At 57.0% G+C, this 14,399-nt stretch overlaps 5 protein-coding genes across 5 annotated transcripts; 4 read left to right on the top strand and 1 right to left on the bottom strand.

Annotated features, from left to right (window-relative positions):
* Positions 1–279: 279 nt before the first annotated feature.
* ubc3 (ubiquitin-conjugating enzyme3 like-protein) lies at positions 280–3,820 on the top strand (the record flags this gene model as incomplete). Its single annotated transcript, XM_009542603.1, has 14 exons — positions 280–315; positions 370–429; positions 490–846; positions 893–896; positions 950–1,044; positions 1,096–1,227; positions 1,282–1,601; positions 1,654–2,119; positions 2,174–2,858; positions 2,912–3,091; positions 3,150–3,156; positions 3,218–3,358; positions 3,411–3,470; positions 3,529–3,820. 14 exons carry the CDS (start codon positions 280–282, stop codon positions 3,818–3,820), a joined length of 2,835 nt encoding a protein of 944 aa, XP_009540898.1.
* A 642-nt stretch (positions 3,821–4,462) lies between these two features.
* Positions 4,463–7,793, top strand: HETIRDRAFT_145243 (glycoside hydrolase family 16 protein). Its single transcript, XM_009542602.1, has 11 exons — positions 4,463–4,736; positions 4,793–4,861; positions 4,919–5,112; positions 5,164–5,254; positions 5,307–5,762; positions 5,818–6,054; positions 6,111–6,161; positions 6,217–6,423; positions 6,481–6,591; positions 6,649–6,818; positions 6,871–7,793. The coding sequence occupies exons 1-11, from the start codon at positions 4,575–4,577 to the stop codon at positions 6,962–6,964; spliced, it is 1,842 nt and encodes a 613-aa protein (XP_009540897.1). The 5' UTR covers positions 4,463–4,574; the 3' UTR covers positions 6,965–7,793.
* Positions 7,794–8,525: 732 nt separating this feature from the next.
* HETIRDRAFT_240617 (uncharacterized protein) lies at positions 8,526–9,395 on the bottom strand (the record flags this gene model as incomplete). Its single annotated transcript, XM_009542601.1, has 3 exons — positions 8,526–8,887; positions 8,944–9,075; positions 9,128–9,395. Coding segments are annotated over 3 exons (762 nt in total), but the record flags the coding sequence as incomplete, so codon positions are not given.
* A 255-nt stretch (positions 9,396–9,650) lies between these two features.
* On the top strand, positions 9,651–12,307 carry HETIRDRAFT_99350 (glycoside hydrolase family 16 protein; the record flags this gene model as incomplete). Its single annotated transcript, XM_009542600.1, has 13 exons — positions 9,651–9,812; positions 9,873–9,926; positions 9,979–10,175; positions 10,243–10,333; positions 10,390–10,845; positions 10,899–11,135; positions 11,208–11,252; positions 11,331–11,460; positions 11,543–11,605; positions 11,668–11,681; positions 11,763–11,873; positions 11,963–12,132; positions 12,214–12,307. 13 exons carry the CDS (start codon positions 9,651–9,653, stop codon positions 12,305–12,307), a joined length of 1,824 nt encoding a protein of 607 aa, XP_009540895.1.
* A 1,465-nt stretch (positions 12,308–13,772) lies between these two features.
* Positions 13,773–14,387, top strand: HETIRDRAFT_166449 (uncharacterized protein; the record flags this gene model as incomplete). Its single annotated transcript, XM_009542599.1, has 2 exons — positions 13,773–13,995; positions 14,053–14,387. 2 exons carry the CDS (start codon positions 13,773–13,775, stop codon positions 14,385–14,387), a joined length of 558 nt encoding a protein of 185 aa, XP_009540894.1.
* Positions 14,388–14,399: the final 12 nt, after the last annotated feature.

Raw genomic sequence — 14,399 nt, 5'->3', positions numbered from 1 at the left:
GTTATAGATATTTGTAAAGTTGAATGAAGTCGACCTACTGGCTTGCACGGTGACCAAGAGGTGTCTGCGGGCATACAGTTGACTCAGGTAGTCATTGTCAACTCGAAAGAGTGTTGTGTTAGTTGTTTGAGTCCACAGGCCTATGGGGTTGGATTCCGGCAGCTGCCGTGTGCGACTCGAGCTGAAGCAGCGATCTCTCTCTTACCAGCACAACTTGTTACTACGAATCTACTTTTCCCAGCTCTATCTTTTCCTAATTCTCTATATCATACTGCTCTAATGGCCCTCGAGGATGACATCAGAGCACCAACCAAGGTTCGTTTCAAGTTGGAAGAGCGTGTGCGTTCCCTCATTACGTGCCGAGCGTAGTTCTATCAAGAGGATATCGTACAACGAATAAGTTCGCCGAACCAGACTGGCATAGTTCTGGTCTGTCGCCCATATCTCAACGGCTGTGGCATATCCACTAACTACTGGCACATTCACTAGAGATGTTGGCACGACGCGGAGGACCTACCACCATCCCATGATCACGGTGACCCACTCATGCGCCCGCTTGAGCGTGGAGAAGTCGGCGTTTCCTTCTTTCCTAGCGGTATCCGCGACATTCTCCCTGAAACAGAATTCACTCTTGTCGACCGGATGTTTCAACCAGGAGACCTATGCAAGAGAAGCATCGACGACGTCCGGTCGGGGGTTGTTACAAGTGTAGAGGTCAAGGGTCGTTTGGAGCACGCGATCAGCGGTGTGCCCGTGCCAGGATGGAAGAGTATGGCGGACGTTGAGAGCCCGTCAGATGTCGATGCAGGGGACTATGTAGCGTATGACAACTGGATTGGCCAGGTAAGTCGCATGGTGTATCTCTTCGTCCCACTATCTCACCTTGCTCTAGGTTGTTGAGGTAATTTAATTGACTCCTTTTGGTTATTAAACTGGGCTAATATGGATCAGCTCTTTGATGAAGCTACTGTTGATGTGTCAAATGGCCAGTTGGTCCGATTGCCAGAACTCAGCTCGCGTCTCACAGTGGGCGAGAAAGGGAGCGTGAGTGACGACATCTGACTCTGTGTCTCACTACTCAACACCGCCGTATAGGATATTATACCGCTCCCCAACAGCGTTACAAACCTTTTCGGGCTCTTCTCAAGACCTTCAAGGAACACCGATACAGTTGTAGAAGTCAAGCACAGCGTGCTAGCCATCTCGTGGCTAGCCATCAACCAAACTGTGTGTACCTTTCAATTCGCATCATATATAATTTGGCTGGAGAACAACGTCTAGTTGCCAGCGGAGGAAGCTGCCGGAATTTCTCGTCCAGACCGCTTCTGGTATGGAGTAAATCTTGCTAAGCTCAAACTTGTGCGAAAACGGGCGGAACAAATGATGCGGGTCGGCGACAAAGTGATTCTGAAGAATACGGATGGTCTTCCGTTTACACGACACGGAAAGGAGGGGGACATTTGCGGCTCCATCGAGGTTCGTGTTTATGTTGTAAAGTCGACACAGACTACAGTGGAGGTCCTCTGGCAAGACGGATCAAAAGATGTGGTGTTATCAACGGATCTCATTCCCTATCTTAACCCGGATGAATATGATACCTGGTGAGTAGTCCTCTGCTTTAGTTTATATTTCCGTACTGAAACTGCAAATGAGGCCTGGAGATCATGTAATTTGGAAGAGTGAGGATGAGAAGCGTGCAGCGGTTGTTCAGTCCGTCAATGCGGTGGATCGGACTGCTTCTGTCCGCTACAGCGACATAGGCAATGTAGAACTGGTGTCACTCCTTGAGTTAGATCCTCACGGAACCAGCGATTGGTCGGCGGCTACCCCCGCGCCTTTCGACGGTCTAGGCGTGCGTCGAGGGGATTTCGTGTTCATTCACTCCGAAGGGTTGCACAATGGCTTAGAAGCTCCCAGAATACCACGAATAGGTGAAATTGAACCGTGGGTGAGAGAGCCCCCGATAGTCCACGGGAATGGCACGTACGGAGGATGGCGCAAGTTAATGGGCGATATCGGAATGGATATTGCACGCCGCCGAGAACAAGAGCGACTCACCGAGGGTCGAATTTGCAGACCCGATGATCGTTCTTTTGATTGGTTCGGGGAAGTTTCCGATGTAAGTGCTCGGCCTTCCCTCCTCGTCTGTCGAGCCTTGCCTGACATCAAACAGTTGCGATTAGACGGGAGAGTTGAAGTTACATATCCCAGTGGATCAAGAGATATCTTTCCGCTCGAGCGCCTAACAAAATTGTACGATACGATCGAGCAGTTAGAGGATCTATGGGGGGACGATATGTCAACGCAAGAAGAGCTTGACCACGATCACATTCATGCCGATGAAGAGGTATGGCATATGGACGAAGACGGAAATTGGCAATCACATTCTTCGCCGGACGGTGATGAGGGCGATTGGGAAGAAACGGACGAGGACGAACCTATGGAGGTGGATGAAGACACTTGGGCGGAACCAACTGCCGACCCCGATCCGGACGATGTCCATGCGAGATGGTGGGCTGACGTGGTCGCCAATATAGCCAGTAACGCCCCATTAGCCAACTCAGACTCTTCCACTGTTTCTCAAGTTCCATCGTTAACTGTCCGTTCTTCTTCGCCCGACGTGCCGAAAGATGCAGTGGAGGAAAAATACGATGCGGACATGGGGGAGAAGAGTGGTTCCGATGATGCGCATATTCCGCAGAGGACTGACGCAGAATCTTCTCCTTGGTCACGGTTTGATGTTCTTCCACAGGCGCCCCATGACCACGCATTTTATAGCACGACTCCATCACAACCTTCAAGAAGTTTCCTGGCTCGCTTGCAGAAGGAATACCGAGCGCTGACAAGCAGTTTGCCTGGTGAGCATATATTGGTTTGTGGGCAAGAACCCTTGTTGATCAAGCATTTAAAGATTCCATCGTTGTCAGAGCTTATGAGGATCGATCAGACCTCCTTCGCTCTCTCATCATCGGCCCTGAAAATACACCATATGAGGATGCGCCTTTTGTGATTGATTGGATGCTCGATTCAAACTTCCCACAAAGCCCGCCGATCGCTTATTTCCTCAGTTGGACAAACGGAAATGGCAGAGGTATGTCGCAGGTTATCTCTCCTGCCATCGAGCACTGACCAAATTTACGATTCTGCAGTCAATCCGTAAATTTCTCTCTCTTTGGATCTAGTATTCTTACACCGCTGATACGTTGTCCCATCATAGAAACCTGTACGAAGAGGGTAAAGTATGTTTATCTATCCTGGGGACGTGGGCGGGCGACAAGAGCGAATCGTGGAGTCCTGCTCGATCATCTTTGCTTCAAGCCCTGGTGTCCATACAGGGCCTCGTGCTCGTCAAGGAACCGTGAGTATCGCTTCTTTGTTATGTCTTTAATGCTCATTCGCCATACGTGAAGATGGTTTTGTGAGCCCGCGTATGACAAGCTGAGGGGGACTCAAGAAGGCATTGTCAACAGGTACGTGAGCACATGGAGCTTCAAGGGACTCGCCTCATTGTTGCCATTTTTATCTCAGTCGTCTGTACAACGAGAAAGCATATGTCCTATCTCGCGGGTTCGTCAGACGTGCTCTCGAAATTCCTCTAGGGTCTCTGGAGGCAGAGATCAATTGGTTCTATCGCAAGCAAGGCCGTTTGCAGAAGGTCCTCGAAGATTCACGCTTGCTCATTGAGAAGAGCCGTGCATCACCTATTGGAGAAGCTGATGCAGACGTTGATCGGGACCTGGCAGTGCCACGATTGACAGCGGGGGGTATCATCACCCTAGAACGGATACTGGCGAAACTGGAAGCTTTACAGAGTTCATAGTAACGCGGGATCTCTGAAGAATCCTGTATTTGTACAGATATAGTTGGCTCTATGCGTTTTTGTTCACCATATGTATGGAGGTATCATATACTTAGCATTAGACATTAAACTCTTATTCCGTTGTATTTCTTTGCACGCTGCCATCATTCTTAGCGCGGTATCGAGTTGTGTGTCCTGGCCTGGAGGCTCTTGCAAGCCGAGGAAGTAATCAGAACGTGATTTAGCTCGCTTTAAAATTCCGTGATGTCACGGCCGAGGCATTCACGATAAAGATGCGCGTGGACAGTGACAGTGCCTGTGTGTATTAAGCCAGATCGGGTGCAATTCAGAGGTCTTTCCAACGGGCGCGCCAACTCATACACCGATGAAGCCTATATGAACTTCTTCGGTAGCGGGGAGAACTTGGCCTTTATCTGGCTGTTCTCCTTTTGAATTGACGATTGAGATGTTGTTGAGAGGTAGGACATCTGTCTGATTAGTTGAGTATGTCTATGTCCTTTGCTAATCTACTGGAGCTTGAACCATTCTGTGCTGCCTAGTCGCGTTAGGTGCCGTGGGCACGTGATGGGAAGAAACAATTAGGTAAGATGTGAAGACGAAGCCGACGACACAGTGTGAGAACACGGTCTCCAACGGCGTCGACCGCTATTCCGCTCCTTAGCCAGTGCACTCTGCTCAGCCTCGTCTGTACTCTACCACATCAACGCCTCGTTGAACCCTTCGCTTTCTTTCACCACTCCCCTCCTCTGCAGATATGATGGCCTCAGATGCTCAGAGGCGTTACTATGCTGCCAATCCCAATACCCCCTCGACAACAAGTCTTCTACCCCCCTCAGCAAGAGGCCAGGGAGGCGTGCAGGCCGCGCTCGCTCAAGGTCCCCCGTCATTGCGTACTATGACCAGCTCGGCCTCTCTCGTAAATCACCGCGTTCTTATAAATGCCTTGCCCCGTTAATGGTTGTTATTATCTAGAATGAGTCTCCGTACCCTAACGCCAGTGGGAGGAAGACGGCTTCGGTGGTCCCATCAATATCGGACAAAGTATCACTATCCCACAATATAAATCATCCCAATTTTGATCTGATTTGGTCTCTATAGTTTTCGTTGTCGCCCGATCCTTCTTCATGGGGTGCAGACTTGTCGCCTAACATCCGCGAGCCTGATGACTTTCTTCATAATCCTGATCCAAAACGCGATAGAAAGAATGATCAAGGCGGTACCGTGTTCACATACCGTGGTCTCATAAACCTTGGCTGTCTACTGCTCCTTGCGCTCTGTATTTTTGCTCTTTTGTACGTGATCCATCTCTTCGTAATCTATGTCGTGCTGACCTTATATCGCAGCGCTGGATATCCAATAGCCACATACTTCACAAAACATTCTCTTTCCACGTTCGGCGCATTCAACCTGGGAGGGACAAATGCCAGTGGACAGGTACTGTCTCTGTAAGGATACCTCCTTGCATTCTTCTCACGCTCGATGCTAGGTTCCCGACATGTCTGGAAACTGGGGACTCATCGACCTGGATACCCCACAGTGGGCATATACGCGTCCATCATTCACAGAAGACGGTGTAGAATTGCAGCTCGTCTTTTCAGATGAGTTCGAACAGGATGGACGCACTTTCTATCCCGGAGACGACCCATACTGGGAAGCCGTAGATTTGCACTACTGGCAGACGAACAATATGGAGTGGTATGACCCTGCAGCAATCACGACGAAGAACGGCGCGCTGGAGATTACTTTGTCAGCGAAGCAAACTCATGGTCTGGATTATCAAGGTGGGATGATGTCGACTTGGAACAAGTTTTGCTTCACCGGTGGTCTGATCGAGACAGCTGTTACCCTTCCCGGCACGAACAACATTGTCGGACTTTGGCCTGCTGTTTGGGCAATGGGCAATTTGGGACGTGCCGGTTATGGTGCATCGCTTGAAGGAATGGTTCGTTGTTTCCCAATTCTGGATATTTCTGTCTTATTCACGATTTATCACGCAGTGGCCATACACCTATGACTCGTGCGACGTCGGTACAGTAGCTAATCAGACAAAAAATGGACTGCCGCTCGCGGCGACTGTCAATGGTGACACCAGTCAAAACGGTGTCCTCTCATTCTTGCCTGGTCAGCGTTTGTCTCGATGTACATGCACCGGTGAATCGCACCCTGGGCCTGTGCATGAAGATGGGACATTTGTCGGTCGGTCTGCACCCGAGATTGATATCTTTGAAGCGCAGGTACGTCTACTACTTGCTTGTCAGATGTGCAATTTTTGATTCCTTGTGCTGGTCAGATTACGGGTGATCCGCTTACTGGTCAAGTGTCGCAATCTGGCCAGTTTGCAGTACGTTCTGACTACATATTTGAATTGATTCTTTCTTCAATCCCCTCCTCTCCAGCCATTCAACGCTGCGTACAAATGGCCGAACACGACGGCCAACCTGATCATCCCTAACGATACCATCACGGTCCTGAACTCGTACATGGGCGGTGTCTTCCAGCAAGCCGTGTCAAGTGTGACAGAAACAGACCAGAACTGCTACGAATTGAAGGAGGGCTGTTTCTCTGTTTATGGATTTGAATATGTACCTGGCTTCGACGATGCGGTGCGTCCTTTGTTCCTTCTACAGTCACGAACGATGTGTACGATTTTGCTTGTCTAGTACATTGCTTGGATCGCAAACAACAAGACCGCTTGGCGCCTGAATGCTCCTGGAATGGGTGCTGATACAGCGGTGGAGATCGGTCCCCGTGCTATTCCCCAGGAGCCTATGGTAAAGCTATTTTTTAGGCATGCATGGCGGCGCGCGGTTGCTCACGCTGGAACATAGTATATCATCGCCAACTTGGGCATGTCGTCCAACTTCGGTTTCGTCGACCTTAATCACTTGACGTTCCCGACCAAGATGCGCGTGGATTACATTCGCGTGTACCAGCACAAGGACAAGATCAATATCGGTTGCGACCCCGAGGACTTCCCTACACAAGCATACATCAACGAGTGCGTTGTAGCTCCCTTCCTTGTGGACTATCGCTGATTTCGATTGCTGTAGGTACATGGAGGCATACACCAACGAGAACTTGACGACGTGGCGAGACGACTTTGGCCAGCCATTCCCTAAAAACTCTTTCTTGGGCCAATGCTAAGCTCTCCTGTCACTCGATATCGTCCTCCTCAGTCTGGCCGCCATGTTTGCTCGTATCTTCCATGCATTTTTAGATCTCCTGTCTTTCACACCAACTCCGACAAACCGCCTGTACGCTGACCCCTTGCATATAATATCCACGCCCATGGTCGTCTTGTTTCACCCTCGTCTCAAGTCCATGGTTATTTCGAGCGTCCTCTTTCCCTCGGTCACAATATATCCGCGCTCAAACCCCTCTCCAGGTCGAGGCCGCCCTCCTTCTGTCAGCGACTATCACTTTCTGGACTCAATCCCATTAGGTTGGCCGCCACTGGCAGAGCGTCCTCTGCGCGGTTTCTTTCTCGTGCCTCTTTATTTTGGAACTTTTAACTATGGGTCGTGCCATGGCGCCGCGCGCCGTGCGTGTTGATTTTGGAAATACACATAGCCACGTCGCGCATGTCCGCGCGTGTGTGCGTTTACCACCGTCAGAACATTCCCACCTACCTCGCCCTCTGGTCGGATGGACTGGGACCTTTTGAAACTTTTATTATTCACGACCGCTCTCGCACCCATGTCCTCGAACTACGCACAGTTGTTTTACCGTTCAACCACCACACGGCCTCGCGCCCCGTATTACCTTTATTACCTCTTTACGTTTTCTGGCCCCCGTGTTCTATTCTTGTGACTAGCTTTTGTTTTTTGATCCTCCCACGCGCGCGTGCCCGGCCGATGTCGGTTTGAGACGTGGCTGGCCGTCGCGCGTGGTTAGTTTTTAGTTAGCTAGCACTGGTCGATGATACACCGATACCTGCGCGACACGTGGGAGCTGAGCGCAGAGCACTGCGATGAAAAATAGTCGGAAGGTCGGACGAGAGGCAGGGGCGCCTGCTGGATGGAGAACGTCCCGCGAGAGGGAACGATGTCGAGAGTTGATAATGCCGAGACGCGCGACAGGGCGACAGGGATGCCTGTCCCTGTGTCGCTCTAACAGCTGGCGGTCACGTCGACGGGGCCCCTGGCGCCCCTGAATCCACGTTCGCGTTCGCGTTCACGTCCACGTCCACGTCCACCGGCATCGGGCCTTGCGCCGTACCGCCCGCACCGCCAGCCGGCCGCGCACCGGCGACGAAAGTCTCCATGCCCGCGCCCTCGAGGAGGCCGAGGATGCCGCCGCGCCGATCGGGGAGCGCGCGCGCGAGCTCGCCGACGGCGCGCTCGACGCGCGCGAGGCCCGTGCTCTCGCCGCCCGCGTCGCCGACCTCGAGCCCGCGCGCGGCGGCGAGCGCGTCGATGTGGCGGAGGCGGGCGAGGACGGCGTGGTTCGCGCGCGCGAGGGACGCTGCGCCTACGCCTACGCCCGCGCCTGTGCCGGTGCCGGTGCCTGCGCCTGCGCCTGCGGGGCGGGCGAAGGGGTGCGAGGCGGCGAGGGCGTCGAGGAGGTGGGATTTGCGGGCTTGGTAGGCGATGCGCGACGCGACGGGGGGGTTGGAGAGGAGGACGTGGGTGGATACGAGGGTGGGCGGGGCGCCGGGGGGCGAGGCGGGCGGCGGGGGCACGCGGTAGGTGTGTTCGGTGCGCTCGAGCCAGCGGTCGATGCTGGCGACTGCGTCGCGGGTTTTTTTGAGGCGGTCGGCGTGGGAGGGGCGGCCGCGTTTTTTGGGGGGTTGGGGGGCGGTCGGGATGGGGGTGGGGGCAGGGGGGAGTGTGGGGGCGGGCGCGGGCGCGGGAGTGGAGGCGCCGGAGGGGGCGGGAGAGGGGTCGTCGGGGACGAAGATCTCGCGGGGGAGGGTGCGGGGGTTGTAGGGGTGCAAGGTGGAAGGGGGGAGGATGTAGAAGGCCTTCGCTGCGAGGAGCTTTTTCAGGACGTGCGTGGCGTAGGGCGCGAGTGGCTCAAACTCGGGACGGAGGGCGGCGGGGAGGGAGAGAAGAGAGGTGTAGGTGTCTGTCGAGAGGGGATGAGATCAGACGGCGGACGAGGGTGAGAGGGAGGCCACGGACCCACGGCGATGTCGACGTGCCGGAGCATGTAGAGTGCGGGACAGGCGTCTGCCGGCTGGGTGGAGTAGAATATGTAGAGGGCGAAGAGGGCGACTGCGCGGGTGAACGGTGGCTCGGTCTCGACAAGCCGTTCTGCAGAGAGCTAGAAGCGCGGGATGACGACATGGGGCGCGGGGGGACGTACCGACGAAGAGCCTGGTGGCGACGCGCAGGAAAGCCTCGCGGGATCGGTCGTCGAAGACCTTGAGGTGCATCCAGAGCCATCCCTGGGATTTCCAGACGCGTTTGAAGAGCGCGAAGGGCGGGGCGGGTGGGGCGTACTCGGCTGCGTAGAGATCGAGGAGGCGCTGCACGTCTGCTCTGTACGGGTTCACGAAGAGCGAGGAGGTGAAGTAGGACGGCTGGAGGATGAGGTCGCCCCTGCCGGTGGAGGGCGAGGGCGTGAGCGACATGGGGCGGCCCTGGTCTGTCGCTGCGGAGCAAAGAGAACGGTGAGCGACGAACGGAGCGTGAGCACTGAGCCGGTGGGACGGCTAGGCTATTTATGGCGGACGCGTCGCGAATTACATCTGGCGGCGACGGCTGGCCGGCGTAGCAGTCGTCCACCGCGCGCTCTGCCAGCCTCGTTGATGCCCGTTCCCTGACCTGCTCTTGTCCCTCCGTGCCCTCAAGCACGCCCCCACGCTCCTTCGTCCCCTCCCCAATTAATGTATTCAGGTAATCCCCCGCCCCCCCAGTACCATCCCCTCCCCCCGCCCAGCCCCACCTCCTCCATTCGCCCCGCCAGCAGGTCCAGCAACCGCGAGCACGTCAGGGCTGCCTTTGCACAGGGACCCGCGTCCCAGTGGAGAGACAGCGGCTCGTCCACGGTGCGCGTTCTCTTTTCCCGTCGCCCCGTCGCCCCGTTCTCTGCTCATACGTGTGGCTAGCACACGCGCAATCCGTATGACGTGCACGGCAGGAGCTCTTCCATCTCACAAAAAGTAGGCACCTCCGCACGTCCCGCTGTCATTGCGGCTCACACCCTCCCTCCAGTTCTCCTTGCCCCCAGATCCCTCCTCCTGGGGCGGTCGCCTTCGCTACACCGATGATCCAGAACCCGACGACCACCTGCACAATCCCGATCCAAAACGCGACAGAAAGAGCGACAGGGGCGGCACAATATGCACCTGTCGTGGTATCGCAAACCTCGGCTGCCTCCTCATACTCGCCGCAGGCATATTGATGCTTTTGTACGCCCCTGGTCCCCTCTCTATTCCTCTTTTCTTGGGCGTGCACTGACGCGTATCTGTGCTCTAGTGCTGGCTACCCGATCATGCAGCATTTTATGAAGCGTCCACAATCGACTCAGGGCGCGTTCAACGTCGGGGGGACAAACGGCACCGGCCAGGTGCGTACCATCGTCATTTTTTGTTTTTTTGACTTGCTCACATTCTCCTCGAACAGGTCCCCAGCATTCCTGGCAACTGGGGCCTCATCGACATCGAGACCCCCGACTACGCCAAGACACGCGTCTCGTTCACGAACCCGGCCGACACCCTCCAGCTCGTCTTCTCCGACGAGTTCAACACCGACGGCCGCACGTTCTACCCGGGCGACGACCCGTACTGGGAGGCCGTCGACCTCCACTACTGGCAGACCGGCAACATGGAGTGGTACGACCCCGCCGCGGTCACGACCAAGGACGGCTCGCTCCAGATCACGCTGTCCAAGAAAGAGACGCACGGGATGGATTACCAGGGCGGGATGGTCTCGACCTGGAACAAGTTTTGCTTCACGGGTGGGTTGGTCGAGGCGAGCGTCGTCTTGCCCGGCGCGTCGAACGTCGTCGGGCTCTGGCCCGCCGTGTGGACGATGGGCAATCTCGGCCGCGCAGGCTTTGGCGGGTCCTTGGACGGCATGGTGCGTCCTTGGTCCCCCCTCGATGTTCCTGCCGTGCTGACACGGCTCCGCAGTGGCCATACACCTACGACTCGTGCGACGTCGGCACGGTCAAGAACCAGACCCTCAACGGCAAGCCGCTCGCCGCGACCGAGAAGGGCGACAAGTCACACGGCGGCGTGCTCTCGTACCTCCCCGGCCAGCGCCTCTCGCGCTGCACATGCCCTGGGGAGGTGCACCCCGGCCCGACGCATCAGGACGGCACCTTCGTCGGGCGGTCGGCGCCCGAGATTGACGTGTTCGAGGCGCAGGTGCGTGCTTCCGCCGTCGTCGCGCTTGCCAGACGTAAGACGAGGTACTGAAGGTCGAGCTGGATGTTGCAGGTGTCCGGTATCATAGGCTTTGTCTCGCAGTCTGCGCAGTTCGCAGTACGTCTCTTTTACCACGCGCATTGTGTCTGTCCTCCCACACCTCATCTCCCCCCCCCCCCCCCTCTACCCCCGCAGCCGTTCAACGCAGAATACACGTGGTTCAATACGACCGACAACTTGCTCATCCCCGACTCGAGCCTGACGACGCTCAACTCGTACAAGGGCGGCGTGTACCAGCAGGCCGTTTCTTCGGTCACCACCACAAGTAAGATCCCCCATGCTTGTATGTGGTTCTAGAACGCCGTTGATAGAGTTACCCGTGTCTGTCGCGGTGTTTGGTGCGGTAGACCCGGACTGTTACGAGCTCGGCACTGGGTGTTCGTCTGTGTACGGGATCGAGTACAAACCAGGTACGCCGCACCTTTCTCCTCGACGGTGCGTCGCAGTGCTCAGAAATCTGCCTCTCAAACAGGGTTCGACGATGCAGTACGTTTCGAGCATATTTATGATACGAGCACCTGGAAGTCCTGACCGCGACCGATTTTTTTTTGATTCGAAATTGTAAAGTACATCACTTGGATCTCGGACAACAAGACCGCGTGGACGCTCGAGTCCGCCGGTATGGCCGCCGATAACCGCACCGAGATCGGCGCGCGCCCGATCCCGCAGGAGCCTCTGGTGAGCCCAGCCCGCGTTGCGTTCCGCTCACCGCCGGCGCGAGTGCTGAGCAACTGATGACATGTCGTTGTGGTGTGGTGGGTGGACAGTACGTGCTCGTGAACCTCGGGATGTCGACCGCGTTCGGGTATGTCGACCTCGACCACCTGACGTTCCCGTCGACTATGAAGGTCGACTATATTCGCGTGTACCAAAAGCCGGACGCGATCAACGTTGGGTGCGACCCGGAGGACTTCCCGACGCAGGCGTATATCAATCAGTGCGTCGCCCCCTTCCCCCTGTCGTCTTGAGGCGGTTTGCTCGTCGCGGATGTCTGTGGGATGCTGATGATTGGAGGCAGGTTCATCGACGCATATACAAATCCGAACTACACGACGTGGACGGATGATTTCGGCCAGCCGGTCCCGAAGAGCTCGTTCTTGGGCCAATGCTGAACGCCGCCATCGGATGATATCGATGCCTTGGCGTCGAATCACTCTCCTGGAACCCACAGCACGCGGCGTCCCGGCCCCGTCGCCCGCCCCTCCCGCACCCCGGCCACCTACCCCACAGCCCATTCTCCGCTCACCCATCCATTCACCCGTCGTTCTCTCCTTTGTCGATGCTGATGTCGATGTTGCCACACTTGCCACACCCACACGCTTACCCTACGCCACACGTTTTATTTCTGCCGCGCTCGTTCATCTGACCTACCCACCCTAGTCCTTCGTTGAAAGTACATAGCATACCACCTACTACCCCACCCACCGCGCGGACGGCGCCCTCCCTCCTTCCTCCTTCCCTATCCGATGAGCCGTTCGTGTTCGCGTTCGCGCGCGCGCGCTAGGCATCATCCGATCCCTTCTCTCCTCTCGCTCCTCTCTCCTCTCTTCGTCTCTCCCTCCCCGCGTCCCTCTCCTCTATGCGCCCGTTCAGCGCGCCGCCGTGTCGTCCAGCCGTTCTCGCACGGTCGGGCAGCCCTATTTATGGAAATTTATCGCATGTTATACCGGGCCGTGTACAGTAGAGCGTCTTTCTATACCCCTGCGAAGACAGCATTGTAGGTTTCGAGGGCGGGCACCCACCCTGTTGACGGACCGAGCGTGAGCGCGTGAAGATCAGACTAATAGATGTCATCGACTCTTGAGTACTCGAGTGACCATCGTGTTCGGAAGTGTGGCACGCGTCCGGACCCGCGCGTGCCCGGCCTCGGTGGCCCTGCGCGGCGACTCGACTCAGTGATCTGCGCCCACGGCTGGTCCCCAGCCACTATCCCTGCCCCGTCTCTCGACGCCGCGAACACCAACGACCACACCGGATGGCGCCCCTCCTGCGCCGCGCGACCCGCGTCTCCTGCTTCTTCTGCCAGTCGGCCCCCGACCCGCCCCCGCTGAACCCGCGCTCGTTCGTCTGCCCGCAGTGCGCGTGCTGGAACCGCTACGACGCGCGCGGCGAGATCATGTCGGACGAGCCCGCGATGCACGACGAGAGCCTCAACCGCGGGTCGTTCGCTAGACGAGGTGCGTGCTGCTTTGGCGGTGCTTTTCTCGTCCTCGGGGCCGCTCTTCCCTGGCGGTCGGGTCGGGTTAGGAGCGCGGTGTGCTGAGCGCGTGCAGCTTCGCCTAGGAAGGACAGGTTTTTGAGCACGTTTGGGCCTGCGCCGTTCTGCGACGTCTGCCAGTCGAACCAGCGCCTGATCGTGCAGCTCCTCTCCAGCTATCTCCCCTCCTCCGACGTGAGTCCCCTGTTCCCCTGACCTCGCTCTACCCATCCCTCACACGCACGCGTGCACAGGACCCCGAGCACGACCGCCGCCTCGCCTCCTACGACGCCTACAAAGCCTCCGTGCACGCGCGCTACCCGCCCGTCTGCGCCAACTGCGCCGCCCCCGTCGAGGAGCAGATCCGCAAAAAGGACGGCATGGCCCGCTCAGACGCCCTCGGCCGCTGGCTGCGCGACTCGAGTCGCTCCCCCGCGCTCCTCGCGCGCCCGGGCGCCGCACCCCCCGGCGCACCCGGCGCGCGCCGCCCCGTGCTGTCGAGCGTCGATCGCCGCGCGCTCGAGCGCGAGCTCCGCTGGTGGCGCGTGCGCGGCGCGCTGTGTATAGCGACGCTGGGCGCGGTGCTTCTGAGCGATCTCGCAGGTGCGTAGTTTCATGACGTCCGTGACGTTTGAGGGCTCACGGGTGCGCCTACTCCAGGCGCGTTCGGACATCGTCCGCCCTCTACGTTTGACGCCGCGATTCCGTATATGCCTATTTATATCTTTGTATCTGTACTCTGGACCGCCTGGGATCCGACGTGGGCATCGCTGCGGCAGGCCCAGCTGCAAGGCCGGAAAGTGCGTGTACGAGGTAAACTCCAATACGCTGTGAGCGCGCGCGCCCTCCTGCCTCTTTTGCGGTTCTTCGAGACTGACGACGCGGCGGGCCGCTCAAGTCGTTGCAGATGTTTGCTTGGTTCTCTCGTATGCTCGCGGCGTGCTTCGTCGCCTCGGCACATCGTCGGCCGGCGTGGGACGTCCTGGACCTGTTGACCTCCCCTGCCT

Source organism: Heterobasidion irregulare (genome assembly GCF_000320585.1).
Source record: "Heterobasidion irregulare TC 32-1 unplaced genomic scaffold scaffold_01, whole genome shotgun sequence".
NCBI classification, from domain to species: domain Eukaryota; kingdom Fungi; phylum Basidiomycota; class Agaricomycetes; order Russulales; family Bondarzewiaceae; genus Heterobasidion; species Heterobasidion irregulare.
The sequence above is the reverse complement of the archived record's forward strand: the minus strand, read 5'-3'. Positions and strand labels throughout refer to the sequence as shown.

What these genes read in the sequence shown, in the direction of transcription:
- HETIRDRAFT_145243 (XM_009542602.1), top strand. Translation starts at nt 4,575, where the DNA reads ATGATGGCCTCAGATGCTCAGAGGCGTTACTATGCTGCCAATCCCAAT. An exon ending in GTGCATCGCTTGAAGGAATG is followed by an intron (nt 5,763 to 5,817) that starts GTTCGTTGTTTC and finishes TTTATCACGCAG; the next exon opens with TGGCCATACACCTATGACTC. An exon ending in TACCTGGCTTCGACGATGCG is followed by an intron (nt 6,424 to 6,480) that starts GTGCGTCCTTTG and finishes TTGCTTGTCTAG; the next exon opens with TACATTGCTTGGATCGCAAA.